The sequence below is a fragment of the Lontra canadensis genome, unplaced genomic scaffold (assembly GCF_010015895.1).
Source record: "Lontra canadensis isolate GAN:19392208 unplaced genomic scaffold, GSC_riverotter_1.0 scaffold80, whole genome shotgun sequence".
NCBI lineage: Eukaryota > Metazoa > Chordata > Mammalia > Carnivora > Mustelidae > Lontra > Lontra canadensis.
Genome location: NW_022631074.1, coordinates 8,567,925 through 8,585,627, shown reverse-complemented (window position 1 = coordinate 8,585,627; position 17,703 = coordinate 8,567,925). Strand labels below are relative to the sequence as shown.

The 17,703-nt window shown below is 32.9% G+C and overlaps 1 protein-coding gene across 5 annotated transcripts in view; it reads right to left on the bottom strand.

The window, feature by feature from the left end:
- EPHA6 (EPH receptor A6) overlaps nucleotides 1–17,703 on the bottom strand; it is an 835,383-nt gene that overhangs the window by 642,608 nt on the left and 175,072 nt on the right. For all 5 annotated transcript variants that reach the window (XR_004385536.1, XM_032882241.1, XM_032882242.1 and 2 more), the window contains one exon: nucleotides 11,711–12,374. Coding sequence is in view for 4 of the 5 variants with exons in the window: in XM_032882241.1 (XP_032738132.1) it covers nucleotides 11,711–12,374 (664 nt within the window). In the remaining variant the exon portion in view is untranslated. The remainder of the gene's footprint in view (nucleotides 1–11,710; nucleotides 12,375–17,703) is intronic.

The window sequence follows — 17,703 nt, the reverse complement described above, 5'->3', positions numbered from 1 at the left end:
TAAATAGGTTTATAAAGAATTTTACAGTTACCTCAATAGAAGCCAAAGAACTTTTAAAAAATTTAGCAACCATCATGAATAAAAATATTACCTAATTAATGTATGCTATTTACAGAATACTTTTGGAAAGTACACAATTAAATACAGTATTTCATATGCATAGCAAATCTGTTCACATTAAGCAATCTGTAATTACTTATAAATATAGCCACATATAATTAAACTTTAAGAAGAGTATGCTCTTGGTCATAACGCAATTAGTAAATTAACAAAAAAATCTCTAGGAAAGCTCTCACATAATCCAAAGTCATTGCCATTTCAAAGTTTTACCGATTAAAATATTTATAATTAATTTTATTAAAAATATTTAATTGGTTAACATAGAGCTAAATACTATAAGCTTTTTCACTGTGGTACGGTTAAAAATAACCCAACCTGAATTGTAGCTAATCTTTAAAACAGGAATAGAAATAAAACAAAGAAATTAGGGTATTAGTCATTTTAATAAAAAGACAAAAAAAAATACAGTGATTCTATTTAAAGAATTCTATCCAAAACAATGTTTGTTTATCTCTGTCCAAAGAAACAGAGTTTGAATCTTTCAAGAGGTTTTCATGACTTTTTATAGCAGTCACTTTGATGCTGTCAAATAATAGGAATAAATATTGCTTTCTCCTTGTCCACTGTTGAAGATAAAGCAGAGCTTGTTTTTATACTCCCAGAGTTCCCATCAATTTGGTACTGCATGCTTCTTTATATGGTGATAGTCCTTGTATATAGCAACTGTCAATTGGAAATCTTCATCCCTTTAAATTTATCACCACTCTACAGTTCCCTGTAAAACTGAGACTAAATACTATATTCCTTATCTATTGGAACTCATTCTGAAAACAGATAGTTTGTCTCAAGCTCAGACTGAAAATAATAACTGGTTATCAAAGTTTATTGTTCATACAGAATCATGATGGGAAGCTATATCTATTACTGAATTTTTCTACTATATAGTATTATATGTAAAAAAGGAAAAAAAAACAAGTAAAATAAAAGAATTACTTCTTCAAGGCTATGTACATAATTGAAAACACCAGTTATCTATTTAATTCTAAGACATTATTTCAAAGGACTCAAATATGTTAAGGATGTCCCCTAATGTCATCACAATGTGTATTTGAATTTATAACTAACTCCCAGGTAACTTTAGTAACTATTATTATAAATGAAATCAAGAATGCTTTTCTCATAAAGGATCACAAGGTATCTTAAACCAAAGTAAACATATTAGATGTATTTATATTGGATAACTTTTTCTTCTACTTTGTTTCACCCATTCCTTTTTTCTGTATCAGGTTTTTCCTTTGATGCTTGTTTTTCTTAGAATTATGTTGTACTTTGAAATATACTTCCCTAGAGCTTAAATATGTAAATATCTGAAAATGCAAATTACTACACTTTTGTTCATATGGAGAATACAATCATACCTCTATAGTTCCAATGCCAGCTATGAATATATAATGAAAAAATTTATAACATAAAATTATTCTCAAATTTTAAGATGTATGGCATTATAATTTTACTATTTATAGTTCTTATGATGCTTGGAATATGATTTAGTATGAATTATATACAGATTTAATAAATACAATATTTTGTTATTATATTATATTTGTATAAAACGAAAAGTAAGCTCTTTCTCTTCTCTGGTAAATTCTGTCATTTTGTCTTCAATGTACTACTACCTAAATTTCACTGGGAGGTTTATCCTGAATGTTCTCTGCTGCTATTTGTGGATGCTATGTAGAAATAATCACCCCCTTCTTTAAAATAGTTGAATCCTATTTTTTTCCATGAAAAAAAAAAAAGGGTTTGGATGTATGCAAGTAACTTTTCTTTTCTTTTTTTTTTTTTTAAAGATTTTATTTATTTGAGAGAGAGAGTGCAGGAGTACAAGCAGGAGGGAGGGGCAGGGGGTGAGGGAGAAGTAGACTCCTTGATGTGCAGGGAGCCTATGCGGACTTGATCCCAGGACCTGAGATCAAGACCTGAGCCCAAGGCAGATGCTTAACCAACCGAGCCACCCCAGAGTAACTTTTCTTGTAATGTTTAATTTCATACGATTAGCTTAGTTTTTATTTGGTTTGATGTAACCCTGTTACATAGCTTACATACTGCTTATCTGTTGATAAAAAATTCCTGATTATATGTACTGGACATTATAGCTTAATAGTAAATCTCACACTAAAAAGCTTTTACTCTATAGAATATATAATTTTTACAAGTGTGGCAAATGTGGGTAAAATTATGTCACTTTTATGCCAAAACTTTTAAGAAAAAGGTATGCACTCTATGTTCTTCTTCCACTCATTGGATACAGATAACTATAAAGCCATTTGTAATAATGAAGCAACAAGTGGAAACCGTAGAATTCTACAAAGCAGTCAACAACCAGGAACACTTCGATTCTAATATATATGAAAAATAAACTACATGTTAAGGTTCTAGAATTTAGAATTTTGTCTTTTCAGCTTGTAAATATACATATATATTCTCTTCAAAATATATATCTTCTTCAATTGGGATATACCCAAAACAAAAACTTAAAACATGTAGTATTAGCTTAACAGTCAGAAGCCAAATGATATGTAAAACTGTAATATGAAACTAGACTGATAGAAACCTACATTATACAGTCCTAACTTTCCTGGTAAAATTATATCTGCAATTACTTGGGAAGCAGGTCAAGTGCTAATTTCTTTGTGTTGACTGAAACTTGATGCATCTAACAAGCTATTTCCAGGAACAGATGAGCTCAAGGAATACTAGCTGGGTTGAAAACTTAAAAAAAAAAAAAAAAGGAATAGAAGAATATAGAACATTGTGTTTTCGGGATTATAAAAAGATGATTCTTGCCTCTTAGAATGGAGACAAAACTAAGAAAAGAACATCGTGAGTACCAAAAATAGATTAAGACATCCTAGTTAAACCAAGAGAGTCAGCTCTGTGTCTAAGATCTATCCACCCCTATTTTATAATGACTTCAATTTAGTTGCCATTAAGTTGAGAGAAGCTCATGAATAAAGTAGCAAATAGATACAATAATAGATAAGACACACTTGAAAACTAAGTCAAAGAAAGGACTTTGGGTGTGGACTTCTGTGTGTAGTTTTGGCACATGGAATTGACAAATAGATTAAAAAGCTACTTTGTGTTTTAGGAAATTTTATTGCCAACAAATCGGGAGTCTGGTCTAAATTGGAGCCTATAGCTATAAAATGGTCCTCAAGCTCTCAAAACAGATTATCATAAAAGTATGAGAGCTGTTCAACCACCAATAACTACTTCAGAAGTTGTCAGGATGATAAAAGAAGCTCACAGATAGTGGAGTCAATGGCCATCCAGAACAATGGGTAAGTGTCTCAATGAATTTAGTGTCATATCTGTTCCGAGGTTGTGCACAATGCCTGCCCATTATTGCTATGGCTGTGTTTATTCTCATTTCTTAAGGGGAGTTTTCTATTTATTTCAAACACTGTATATTTTAGGTTAGGGTAGGTGGATTTTCTTTCAATCTGTGCCTCACCAGTCAACAAGAAGACCTATTTGAACCTGGTGGAGAAAAATCTGTATCACCAGATATATGAGGATGAGCACATATGTTTTGTGGGTGCAATGCAAACTATTACAGAGATCACTAAGTATCTACAAAAATTGGGACTTCCTCTTCCATGACAGAGAATCATTGTTGGAAAGTGACTACTACTGAGCCAGGGACAGCATTTAACATCTTACCCCTATTTGCAACTGATTGTGACCATATAACTAGTTCTTAATGCTGGTATGTGGGAAAAAATGATGTGTCTCTTCATATATGAGCTGCTTAAAAAGCACATGTGCCTTCTCTAATCTCCTTTTACAATTTCTGAGCTGGATGCAGATAACACAGATAACAACTCTGAAGAGATGGTTGGTCTACCAAATGCAAGAAGCCTGGATCCCTGAATCATTGTCAACAAGGAAAAACAACATGAATTCTTTGGTAAATTTATTAGTGCCCTTAAGTTTGCTCTATATAAGGCCTCAGGGAGCAGAATTAATGCAACTACAAAACTTCCAAATTAAAAAATAAAAGATACAGAAACAGAAAACAAGTCAGACTATAAGTAACAATTCCAAAATACCTACACAATTGACACTAATGCTTAAAAATACAGCCAATGCATAAGATCAGGAAACTAATTTAGACCAGATTGATTTAAAAATTAATTATAGTGTGATTAAGAGTCATGAGAATAAAATAACATCTATAAAAGAGAAAAATCATAAAATACACCAGGCAGAATTTTTTTTAAAAGCAGGAAATGAAAAAAAATGAATAGCAAAAAACAGTGAAGATAAAAATAACTCAATAGATGAGATAAACGTAACTAGATATAGTCAGAGTGAAAATTCCTAACCTGGACATTAGTGCTAATGTTAAAGTATTTAAAAAAATCAGACACAAAGAGGACAGTATTCCAAGTCTCTAACAAATATATAATAGGTATTCTAAAAACAGAGAAAAATGTAACACATACGCAGGCTTTCTTAGTTTAAAAAAATGTGAATCAGGAAAAAATAAAGGCATACGAGTTACATCATAATGTAACTGAAGACCAAATGTATGAAATCTATAATCTCACAAGTAATGAAAATTAGAAGAACATTAGCAACTATAGTTTTAGTAGATTCTCATGGACGGGGAAATAATATTTTCAGAATGTTGAGGAAAAATAACTACCTAGTCTTCCATACCCAAATAAACAATCTTTGAAAAAGAAGGTTAAAATAAAGATATTTTTAGATATCCACTAAATAAAGACTTTAAATACTTACAGTACCTTATCAAAAGATCTATCAACAAATATACTTCAGCAAATAGCATGGTAAACCCAGGTAACAGGAGATAACATAGAAAAAATAGTAAGCGTAAAAAATATATCTTGATGTATCTAAGTGTTGACTTTATAAATCTCTTAATTTTGTTTCTTTAAAAGGTAGAACTAAGTTTCAAAACTGGTAGCAATTTCAATGGGTGGCATGGCATACCACATTTAAAAAGTGAATAGAGATGCTAAATAATTTTAAATAATTTTATCTTCTTTTTGAAATATTTGTGTTAAGAAAATATTTTTCTTAATTAAGGACAGCCTCTATAGAAATACAAGTTGTAGCATTCAAGATAGGAGAGAGTAAAATAGATACTAAAATTGAAGTTAAAATTTGGTTAAAATAATGTACCAAAAAAGATCGTTTCAAGCCGGTTGATGTTTTAGTCTATTTTTAAATAGACTAAAAATAGTTTGTGTTTGTGACAAAGAACAAAATATAATTATTTAACTTTACTCTTTCTTGGAAATAATACCTTCTATTTTTAGACTCCTTGGAGCCTCTTGATTTCATATTCTTCTCAACCTGCATGAAAGTCAGGAATTGCTTCATGAAAAAGCAGCTTTATTTGGAATTGAAGGTTACATTGTAAGAGTTTATATTTAATTTTGAGAACCTTTAGAAAGTGAAAATACTATTTGGGCCAGTAAGTATGCCCTTTTATTCTGATCCCAATCTCACCTTTTAGCTTTCCATCATATCCTCAAACCCCTTTATTTAATGCCAGCAAATCTTGGTGTCTCAAAATTTCTTTATGATCTCTGCTTCCACAATCATCTCTGATAACATGATTAGACAGAAGACCATAAACACAGAGCATAAATGTTTCTGAGCTGCAGCAGAGGACAGAGCCATGAAGCCTTAACAACAACACTCTTCAGGAGCTCAAATTAATAGCTATGTCACCAAAGGCCCTGTACATCTCATTCACCTCTGTGAACAATAATGCAACGGTTTGAGAACTGCCACCATCCTTTCCTCCTGAATTTTAAAGCAGCATTAGAGAAAAATAAATAAATAAAAGCATTTAGCTAAGAAAGAGGAAGAGTTTTTAAAAATCCTCAATATTTCAAAACTTTTATTTTTCCACAGTCAAGTGTTATTTTGTTAGATTATATCATGTGATCCTTAAAGGCTTGAAGAATATATCCTTGCAGTACATATGTATATATGTGTGTATATATATTCCCAGCAGGTATAAAAACCCAAACTCTGTTACCTCTGAGTACAAGTGCCACTTTGTCTTAATGAGATTTATTTTAAATTAATATCCAAGAGGAATTTATTAGAAATTCACATCACTTCAAAATTCACAACTAAACAAAAATTGCATTCAATTTATCATGTTTCCAATTTTTTCTTCCATATGGTTAAAGAATTCTTAGATATATACAGTAAAATACTATTTGATGTAAATTAATGCTTTATGAATCAACATTTTTTTTAAATTCAAACCCTTCATGGAATAAATTAAGACGATTAAAACAATAAAATCTGTAACATCGGGCGCCTGGGTGGCTCAGTGGTTTAAGCCGCTGCCTTCGGCTCAGGTCATGATCTCAGGGCCCTGGGATCGAGTCCCGCATCGGGCTCTCTGCTCAGCAGGGAGCCTGCTTCCCTCTCTCTCTCTGTCTCTGCCTGCCTCTCTGTCTACTTGTGATCTCTCTCTGTCGAATAAGTAAATAAAATCTTTAAAAAAAAAAAATCTGTAACATCAATATGCCCAAATATGATAATTTTAATTATAAACCTATGAGATAAAATTAAAATAGTTATGAAAAATAAATTGAGATTTGAGCCAAGAATAAAAAAAATGCTTATTATATATAACAGAATAAACTAAATTAGTGTTTGGTTTTAAATTTTAGCATATCTGCTTAATGTACTATTTATGTCTATTTAAAGCTGACTGATAGCAAGAATAAGAGAACCTCACCCTTTAGGTTTCTAGAATTTGTATTTAGATATGCCTTCACAATACTATAGAGAAATGAATCACATGTTCTAAGACTCAGTAGTACAACTTTTAGAATAAAATATAATGATAAATTATTTATATACAAAGAAATACAAATTACTCATAACAAATTGATAGTATGAGTAAATATAGATAAATTCTATTTAAACCAGCTTATTTTGTTTTCCTTACATAGCAGATCAAGAATTCTCAAATCCATTTAAAGTAAATTATCAAAATCCCTAAAACCTCATTAAATGTTTCATATTTCTCATATTCTACATCAAAGTTCCAGATAAGTCCATATATTTTTCCATTATTCTCAGTAGCCTGAATTTCAGAATAGATGTGCAGATACTGTTCTAATTGTGTTCACATCAAATTCCAAAAAACAAACATGGACAAAAAGGACCTAATGAATGATTAATAACTTAGGGCTCTGCTAAACTGGTGCATAGGCAGGAAAAGTTAAATCTTCAAGATAAGGGTATGGATGCCTGGAATGAGGAAATGAAAGAGAAACAAAAAGAGAAAATTGAGGAACAGGGGAAAAAATGGAAATAGGGAGGGAAAATACAAAGAAAAAATATTTAGGCTTTAGTTCTTGGTCTAATATCAATTACTGAGTCACTCTGAGTAATAAAATTCTGTTCTCAGTAATTTAGCATCCTGATTTATAAAATGTGGATAAAGATATCTTTTAAAAAGATTTTGTTTATTCATTTGAGAGAGAAAGAGCGAGTAAGAGAGCATAAGCAGGGGGAGTGACCGAGAGGGAGGGAGAAGCAGGCTTCCTGCCGAGCAGGGAGCCCAATGCAGGGCTCCATCCCAGGACCCTGGGATCATGACCTGAGCAGAAGGCAGAAGTTTAACCAAATGAGCCACCCAAGTGCCCCAGGATAAAGACATTTCTTAGGGCTTTCCAGATCTAAAGCAACCAGATCTACTGCAAGCCTCCTGAAGAAAACACTCCTATTTCACAGAAATGAGAATAAACAGAGCACTCTGTAGGTGTACCAATAGTGTCTGCCTTTAAGTACTAAGTAGATCTTGGTTCTCAGTGCCTTATGATCATTCCTATCAATAAATTTCTTACTCTTAATTACACACATTTTTAAAATACTCCTCCTTTATCTGACAGCCCTGGTGAAATGGACATACAAACACTTCCTGTAAATAAGGAGGATGAAAATAAATAAACAGAAGGGAAGGAAGAGAGGGAGGAAGGAAGGAATGGGATGACTCAGAGGGCCAAACCCAAGAACCACAGAAGGAACCGAAGAACCACAGAGAACCAATCCTAGGGGGTAGAACTGGGATCCAATTAAAGAACATTCCCTGCCTTCATGATAAGAGATCCAGACAACTTTCAGCTGGATTTCAGAATCACAGTGGACCAGTGATCGCTGTGTTCCCAGCTCTTAGGAATGGGAGAATCTTTCCCAATTATCCTGTCCCTATCCCATGTACACTGTGTGTGAGGAACAATAACTTATCTTTTTAGTTCCTAGTTGTCCAGATCAAGAGGAACTTGAGCTATGAAGCTTCATTTACACCTGGACCTGATTTTTAATAATGCTCTTCTGTTGAAACATGATCCCATAATGGAATAAATGTTTGGGAGGATGTGGGGTTTTGTGCATGAAGGAGGGGCATTAATTATGAGAATCCAGAGTGGACTGTGGTATACTGTCACACTGGCAGCTCTCTATAAACACACTTCCTAGTATTCACCCACTTGTAGAGTATCTGTCCTCATATAGTCACTATTTATTTGGCCATATGAAAAACTCCCTCCTAAGGCAGCCACAGTACTGTAAAATATCTTAGACTAGATTCTTAAATGATGAGACACCATAGATAATGAAACTCTGGAAGAGGAGTGGTCATCTTAGACATTCTAGCTCTGATCAACCTCACAGATGGATTCAGCTGCATTAGTGATCTTTGCTTACCCTAAAACAAAAGAACTACCCAGTTGAGCCCTGAGAAATAATAAAATAGGGTTGTTTTAAGCTAGTAAGTTTTGGGTTCTTTTATCTCAGTAACAATAGAAAACTAAAACATACCACTTACCAAAATGCTTAATAGATAAGTAGTTACTCAGAAATATAAATAGCTCAAATAAATTAGGTGTTCTAACAAAACAGACAACAGGAATGATACAGAGGTGCTGTTTTTCCTTCTCCAATTACACATACACACACACACACACACACACACACACATCTCACATTACATATGTGACCATATACTATTTGAGCTATGATTTTATTCATGTAAGTTCTAATTAATTGGCCATTGAGCTTACATGTAATTCAAATATTTTGTTGTGAAATAAGTTGTTGACAGATGGCAATAGGATCTGATAAAAATTATCAAAAGGAAATAAAGAAGCAATGCAAAACATCAAAAACAAACACTTAAGTATTCTCAAATAGAGACTGGTAGGGCAAGTAGTGGTAGTGCAAGATACCTCTTTCTAAAAATGAGGTCTCTACATCCACTCCAGCTTCCCCTGCATTTGTAAATAACAACTTGTTGTATTAAATTGGAACCAAGCAGATGCGCGTGTTTTTATTAGTTCTCCATATACTTTATCATGAGTTGATTAGAACCACTACTTTATTTGTGGATAAGGAAACTGTGATTTCAAAGCTAATAAGCCATGGATTTAGAATTCAAGCTTAATTCTTCCAATTTCTGCCATCCACTATAAGGAGATGATGAACATTTATACTGTACCCACTCTTTCATGTTTCTACAATCAAATAAATTTTAAAAAGATAACAAGCCATAAAGATAGATGACTCTACCAGTAGCTCTACACAGTCTGATAATGATTATCATTTGTCCAAAATCATCTTTACCCAAAAAATGAAAGAATTTTAAGGCATATAAATAAGAATAAAATTCACAGAGTAAACATATTAAGAAAAAACCTCTAGCCATCAGTAATTGTCACTACCTCTTATTCTATGATTAATGACATAAAAATATAAATATTTAATAAAAGCTAATCACACAAGTCCTAAGAATTATTCTTTGCATATTTTAAATTCTTTAGCCATACTTTGATCAATGATTGTCCAGCATCGACCTAATTTCAAATGTGGCAAAACTACATGGTTAGCATTGTGTAATGTTTTATCCTCAGCTCTTGTTATCCTCTTTGTCCTACTGATTATGCTGATATTTCTTTAGCTTATTTTCCAGTGCATAGAAACATTTTAGAAAGCCCCGTCAAAGAATAATTTCCAACTATTCCATTCTAAATCCTTGTTACGGGTGAATAAAAATTTTAATTCAATCTATATTGGTAAACGTCAATGAAAGATCTTTTAACAATTAAGTAGTGGAGGAAAGCTGGTTCATGCTTTATAAAAATTATACTACAGACTCTATGCAAATATTAGTATTTTTAAACAACCAAACATAACCATCATTGGAAACTCGAGTGAGTTTCCACATTCAAGAGCCCAAGTGTTTTATAAATAGATAAAACCTTTAAAAATTCACATGTATTTTTCATGATCTTTACGTGCATGAGTATATTTTTTCTTATTTTTCTTATTTATTATTTATCCTTTTTAAAGAACATGAATATAGCAGCAACAAAGAAGTCAATAAATTCAATATGGCACTACAGAAAACAAACTTATAAACCATCTACCATTAAAAAGGAAATATCTGTAAAAAGAATATGTTCCTATTTCTCAAGCAATAATTTTATTTCTATATTTGTGTTTTGATTACAAGTCCTAAATCCAAACACACTTGATGTATAATATCTTTATGTAAAATTTTTTGAACTTCTAAATGTATAATTTTATTAGATTAGTAAGTCCCACAAAATGATTCACATATAAAGAAACAAATCTTCCATCTTGAAAATTATAGGTATTTTATTATCATAACAATGTGAAAGGTATGGTTCTAAACCCAATTAGCATTGTGTTGTGTTAATATTTCCTGACAGATATTACACAACTACTACTATTACAACAACTAAAAAGTAATTTGTTATATGGCAGGAAATTGTACTTACTAGTAGCAAAAGATAGGGGCACCTGGATGGCACAGTCTGTTAAGTGTCCAACTCTCAGTTTCCGCTCAGATAGTGATCTCAGGCCAGGATGGTAACTGTCTTTCCCTCTTCCTTTGCCCCTCCCTGCCACACATGTGTGTATGAGTGTGTGTGTGTATGTGCATGCATGCATGCGTTCTCACTCTCTCAAATAAATAAGTCTTTAAAAAATAGTAGCAAAAGATAAATTAAGATCTGACACAGTCAGTATTCAATCACCAAACACATAACATCTGCATAAACTATTCCGTACGTATGCTTTTGAAACATATATGTGAATTCCTCACTTATTTAAATACAACTTCATCATCTAGGTACTATTCAATTAGATAATTAAACATGAGAGAAAGCATTGTTTTCAAACTATCTTTAAATGACACATTCTCTATAGGTCATCAAACATGAAAGCTGAGCAAATGTCCATTTTGAATCCCTTTTGTTTTTTGTTCCTGCTATTGATGTTGTTTTACTTTAAAAAATTAGGTGATTATAGCCATTCATATGGCTTAACCATTTCCTCAATATGGAGGAACACTTGTCATGGTATACAATTTATTATACATTTTCATATACCCTTTCTAGGAGGAAAAAAAATAAACTATGTTACAGTTCATAATTTCTTCCACAATCAATTCTGCCAATAATAGCATTTGAAAATGTATTATTTGAAAATAAATGTAAAACAAATTTACCTGTTTAAAATGTCACTTAAATGCATGATAAATTGAGTGTTTCATTCTTACCGTGACAAGAACCTTCGATCTCTTCATATCCTGTACTGCAGATACACCTTCCAAGGGGAACCAGCCAATCTCCATCAGCTCCACAATATAGTTTAGGAGTATCACGCTCTTCTGCACTCTTCACACAAGAGCCCCTTACTTCAACCAAAGAAGAAGAATCAACTCTTGGGATGGTGTCAGGAAACATAGCCAAGTTTCGAACAGTGAAGGGGCACTTTTTGTAGAATACACGGACTGAGACCAGGGCAATGCATGCCCCAATGTCTTGAAAAGCCAGATAAAATCCTTTCCTTTCTATAGGCCCCACCTCACGAATTTCTGTGTTTAGTTTCAGGATACGATCACCCAAATCCATCTGGGTAAAACTTTCATCAGCAGCAATTGTGTCAATCTTTGTGTACTGGTTTGGCTTGAATTTAATTCCGTGGGACTCATCTGATTCCACATAATACAGATTAAATGTTTCTTTGCAAGTCCCCAAAACCCATGGGATGCTGTTACAATCCCTCAATGTAAACTTCATTTCCACATAAATTTTCTGAGCTGCATCACGGGAGATCCAGTTCGTACGAAGCCAGTTGTTTTGGTTTGGTTCCATTACATTGCACACCTGGTACGTATGAATGGGCCTATTGTGTTCATCCATTTCAGTGATAGCATCCCACTGCAAAAAGAAAAAAAATTGAAATGATTATAAAACCACAGGGGGTTAAACAGGCATGATTACTTCCAAAATTTTGTCTGAGCAAAGAAACATAAATAAAAAGGATAGAAATGAAAGTATTCAAAGCAACAATGCAGAAGTATTTTAGCCATGAACCTCTAGTTAAGAGTGTAGGTTCTGGACATACCATCTGCCCTGGTGTGAAACTTGCTTTCCTAAATATTAGTTGTATGACCAAGGGCTACTTACTTTCACCTCTTGTTTCCTTAAATGTAAAATGGAGCTGATAATAGTACATGTTTCATAGGATTGTTGTCAGGCATAATTTACTTAATATACGTAAAGCAAATAAATAGTTCCTGGTACACTGTATGAAGTAAAATAACACCCACAAATGATTAAAGAAATAGACTGATGACACACAAACGGTAGTTACCCACCTGCCTCCATATCCAATTTGCCACAAACTGACATATATTTAGCAGTATTCAATTAAATATTTGCATGTCTATCTGACATGCCATAGATTTATTCAAGAAATACTTATGAGAAACTATTCTGGACACCAGGAATATAGCAGCAAACCAGCTGAACCCTACTTTTTTGGAGCTTACTTCAAGTGAGGAGAGACGATAAAACCTGTAAATGAGTCAGCTGAAAAATATGCTTGAAAGTACAAAGGGGAAAATTAAGGCAAGGAGATGGAGAAGAGGGTTGACATTTTAAATCAGGTGGCCAGAAAACGCCTTACTGAGGTGGTGACGTTCAAGTGATGTCTTGGAGGCAAGAGTGAACCTTGCCAAGAGGAAATAGCAAGTACAAATACCCTTAGTTAGGAGTATACAGATGTATCTTAGGAACAGTATGAATGGGCACTGGACACACACTACCTAACAGGACAGAAAAGAGAAAGAACAAAAATAGAGACTTTATAAGCTTTTTAAGCACTTTAGCTTTCACTCTGAAGGCATCACTGCATTATCTTCACTTCTACATGTGGACTTTGAGGATTCTGCCATTTATTTGCATAGAAAAACTGTTTATCCTTTTTTATAAATTTAATAAAAATCCCAAGAATCTTGATATAAACTGGCATTGTTGGTATTTACACATCTAAATATTAATTACAAATTACAAATTGAGAATGTTATTGTATTTTATTTGTTTAGTAACAGTGATAATTTTCAATAGATTTTAAAAAAAAGTCTGGTAATTTTATAACCTTTTTGGGAAAACATGCCAGTCATCATAGTTTCTCATTTCTATTAAAGTATCCTGGAAACAATAAACTATTTTCTATAGTGATTAAGTACTTTATTTCTTAATATCATACTTCAGTGATTTATAATAAGATTATTTAACACACCCTGTTTGCAGTTTCTTACCTTAATTGGCTATAGAGAGTCACTTAATCAAGACTAGTTGAATTTCAATTAGCAGTTTCCAATAGAATAGCTACTTTCTTCAGTCTATAGGACAGTAACGATGCTAACCACTTTCAGTATCTACTGTACATTTCTACAAAGAAATAATTGATCTTATCATGCAATCTTAAAAACAATCTGCATCTAAAAATTTTGTTTATAAGCTTCTAACTTGAACTTCATAGTATATTTTCCAGGAGAAACAGTAAGTTCCTTTGGAACTGTGGATATAATTTTGCCAAACACCCTTGATAAACATAAGAGTTATCTAATAATCTCATAAAGATACATGCAATTATCCATCTTAATGTTTTTCATCCTAGTGATCATAGGTCTTATCTGACTCTTACATTTAAGTTTAAGGCAAACCAACACTATCATATCTCATTTTAAAGGCAAACTAACCATTCAGAATATAAGCAGTGAAACAAGATGCAAATAATAAAATCTATAAACTAATGAAATCAGTATCCAAAATTATAAGGATTTCACCCATTGGAGAAACTCTGAGGTACTTAACCAAGGATTATTCTAATTTTGGAAAATTTTCTAATCAGAAGTGATTTTGTTTCTCAGGAAATGCATATAATTATTATGGTCTACTCTCCCACATAGAAGTATGGAACTATATTCTCAATAAATTTTATTTGAATAATTATATTTTGACACCTTCACAGTACACCCCTTCATATTAATAAAAAGTATTAACCATGCTCATTACAACCAATTCTCCCAAAATACGAGATTTAACTAAAATGTCAAAAATTGCCTCTTGTGACAAAAAAAATTCTGCTCATTTCGTATCTTTATTTAAAAATGTGTGTGTTTGGGGGAAAATGTTTTTGATGGAAAGAAAGGTCAGAAATGTGAATAATATAACATACATTCACTGAATAAAAAGTTATCTGAACCAAGGGATGAAGAAACAACAAAATATACACAGAGAATGAGAAATGTGGTTCTTCTCAAAGACACTCCATAAAGATTCTTAATAAAATAGTGCATCATTTTCTTGGTTAAATTTGTGATACTCAATGGTCAGTAGCATTTCTTCTCTCTTTAATTTAAAAAGAAAAGTCAGAATTAGATTTGGTTACCAAAAAATAGATAAAAGAGACCAAATGTTAAAGTTCATCTTATCCAAAAATATGGCAAACAACTAAAATTAGATTTTTAAAATTGAATTTGACTAATCAAAAAAGAATATCAATTCAATATTGGTATAAGATTTAAAAGACTATGAATTTTATAAAAATATTAAAATAAGCAGATGCAGAGATAGTATTATATTGTAATCATAATATAGCCTTCAGAAATATTGCATATACACAGTTATATTTTCATTTACACAGTTCCATAAACTTTTTGCTATAATTTTTTTTTTAAAGATTTTATTTATTTATTTGACAGAGAGAGATCACAAGCAGGCAGAGAGGCAGGCAGAGAGAGAGGAGGAAGCAGGCTCCCTGCTGAGCAGAGAGCCCGATGCGGGGCTCGATCCCAGGACTCTGAGATCATGACCTGAGCCGAAGGCAGCGGCTTAACCCACTGAGCCACCCAGGTGCCCCATGCTATAATTTTTAAGTATTAAAATAAATAAGGCCTCTTAAATTGTGGCATACTCCATAAGAATGGGAATATGAGGGCTCACAGATCAGATGTCCAAATATGTTAAAATGATAAGACATTCTTTAAATCAGATCAAATTCTAAGTATGTTCTCTTTGTCTACATTGCAAAGATACCTTCATAAAACCATGGAAGGTCAGGTTCAAATTTAAAACACTTGGCCTTTAGGGGACCCTGTGTGGCTCAGTGGGTTAAAGCCTCTGCCTTCAGCTCAGGTCATGATCTCAGGTCCTGGGATCAAGCCCTGCATCGAGCATGCTTCCCCCTCTCTCTCTGCCTGCCTCTCTGCCTACCTGTTATCTCTGTCAAATAAATAAATAAAATCTTAAAAACAAAACAAAACAAAAACACTTTGCCTTTGAAAAAACTAACTTTTGGTACTACATCAAAATATAAAGCTTCTGCACGGAAACAACCAATAGAAATAAAAGACAACCTACTGAACAGGAGAAATCATTTGCAAATGACATATCTGATAAAGGGTTAGTATCCAAAATATATTTAAAAAATATATGTATCTCAACACCAAAAAAAAAAAAAACAAATAATCCAAATAAGCAGAAGACTTGACCAGACATTTCTCCAAAGAAGACATACAAATGACTGACACATGAAAAGATGTTCAACATCACTTGTCATTGGAGAGATACAAATCAGAACCACAATGAAATATCATCTCACACCTGTCAGAATGGCTAAAATAAAAAACACAAAAACAACAAGTGTTGGTGAGGATGAAGAGAAAGGGAAACATTTTTGTATTGTTGGTGGGAATGCAAACTGGTGCAGCCACTGTGGAAAACAGTATGGAGGTTCCTCAAAAAATTAAAGAGAACTACTCTACGATCCAGTAATTTCACTACTGGGTATTCACCCAAAGAACATGTAAACACTAATTTGAAGAGATATATATACCTGTATGTTTATTGCAACATTATTTACAATAATCAAACTAAAGAAGCAACCCGTGTCTCTCAATAGCTAAATGGATATAGATATGGTATATACATACAATGCAATATTATTCAGCCTTAAGAAAGAATGAAATCTTTCCATTTGTAACAACATGAACGGAGTTAGAGAGTATAATGCTAAATGAAACAAGCCAGTCAGAGAAAGACGAATACCATATGATTCTACTCATATGTGGAATCTAAGAAACAAAACAAATGAACAAAGAGCAGGGGAAAGGGGAAGAGAGCCAACTTAAAAACAGACTCTTCACTATAGAGAACAAACTGATGGTTACTAGAAGGGAGGTGAGTAGGGGGTTGGGTGAAATAAGTGAAGGGAAGTAAAAATACTCAATCTTGATGAGCACTGAGTAATGTATGGAACTGTGGAATTACTATATTGAATACCTAAAATTAACATAATACTGTATGTTATCTATACTGGAATTAAAATTTAAAAATTTTAAATGTAAGATTTAAAAAATCAAATAGATTACTTGTCCTTTGAGTTTTATGTTAGCATGTGTAGCTCATAAAGAGACAGCCCTTAACCTTAGTCCCACTTCTATTTCCTTCCCTGATTCTAGCTCTATCCCATGTCATGAAAGCCTTCACATATGCACATATATGAGCATCCCAGCCCTAATGTCAAGCTGTGCCCTTCCCTGCCACAAAAAGCTGCCAATTTTGGCCCTTCCATCAACCTAGGTTGAACATACCAGGGGCACAGTACAACCACTGGAGGATGGAGCCAAATAAGCGATGAAGTTCTTTAAAGAGCTTAGATCTACACTTTCCTTCTGTGCAACACTGTGGGTCAGACCCCAGAATTTCTTGGTCAGATGGCTTTAAGTTTTCTTTTAAGGAGAAGAATGAATACCAATTAATATGTAAGACTAGTCTATATGCACACACTTTTTAGCAACTATAACCCTGCACCACCTATGTTCAATGGGTAGAAGTTTTTGCCCCTATGTAAAACAAACACATAATTATACTATAACTGTGAATTACTTAGATGTACATATTCCCCGGCTATTGCAGAAACAAAATGAAAATCTGTATCAAACCTGTTATTTATTCTGTTATTAAGTCAGTCAACTCTGTCAGCTGCTTGCTTTTACATAATAGATACTGAACCCAAAATACTCTGACTCCTTAATTTCATGCTTTTTAAAATACTTTTATATAGGACTTAAAATACCAACATAAAACAGTTTACTAATACATAATGTATAAAAGAGCTCAGTATTGCCAAAATTAAACCACATATGCTTCTGCAGAGTAGAATATCTTGCAAATTGTATCCATTCTTCTTGCCTGG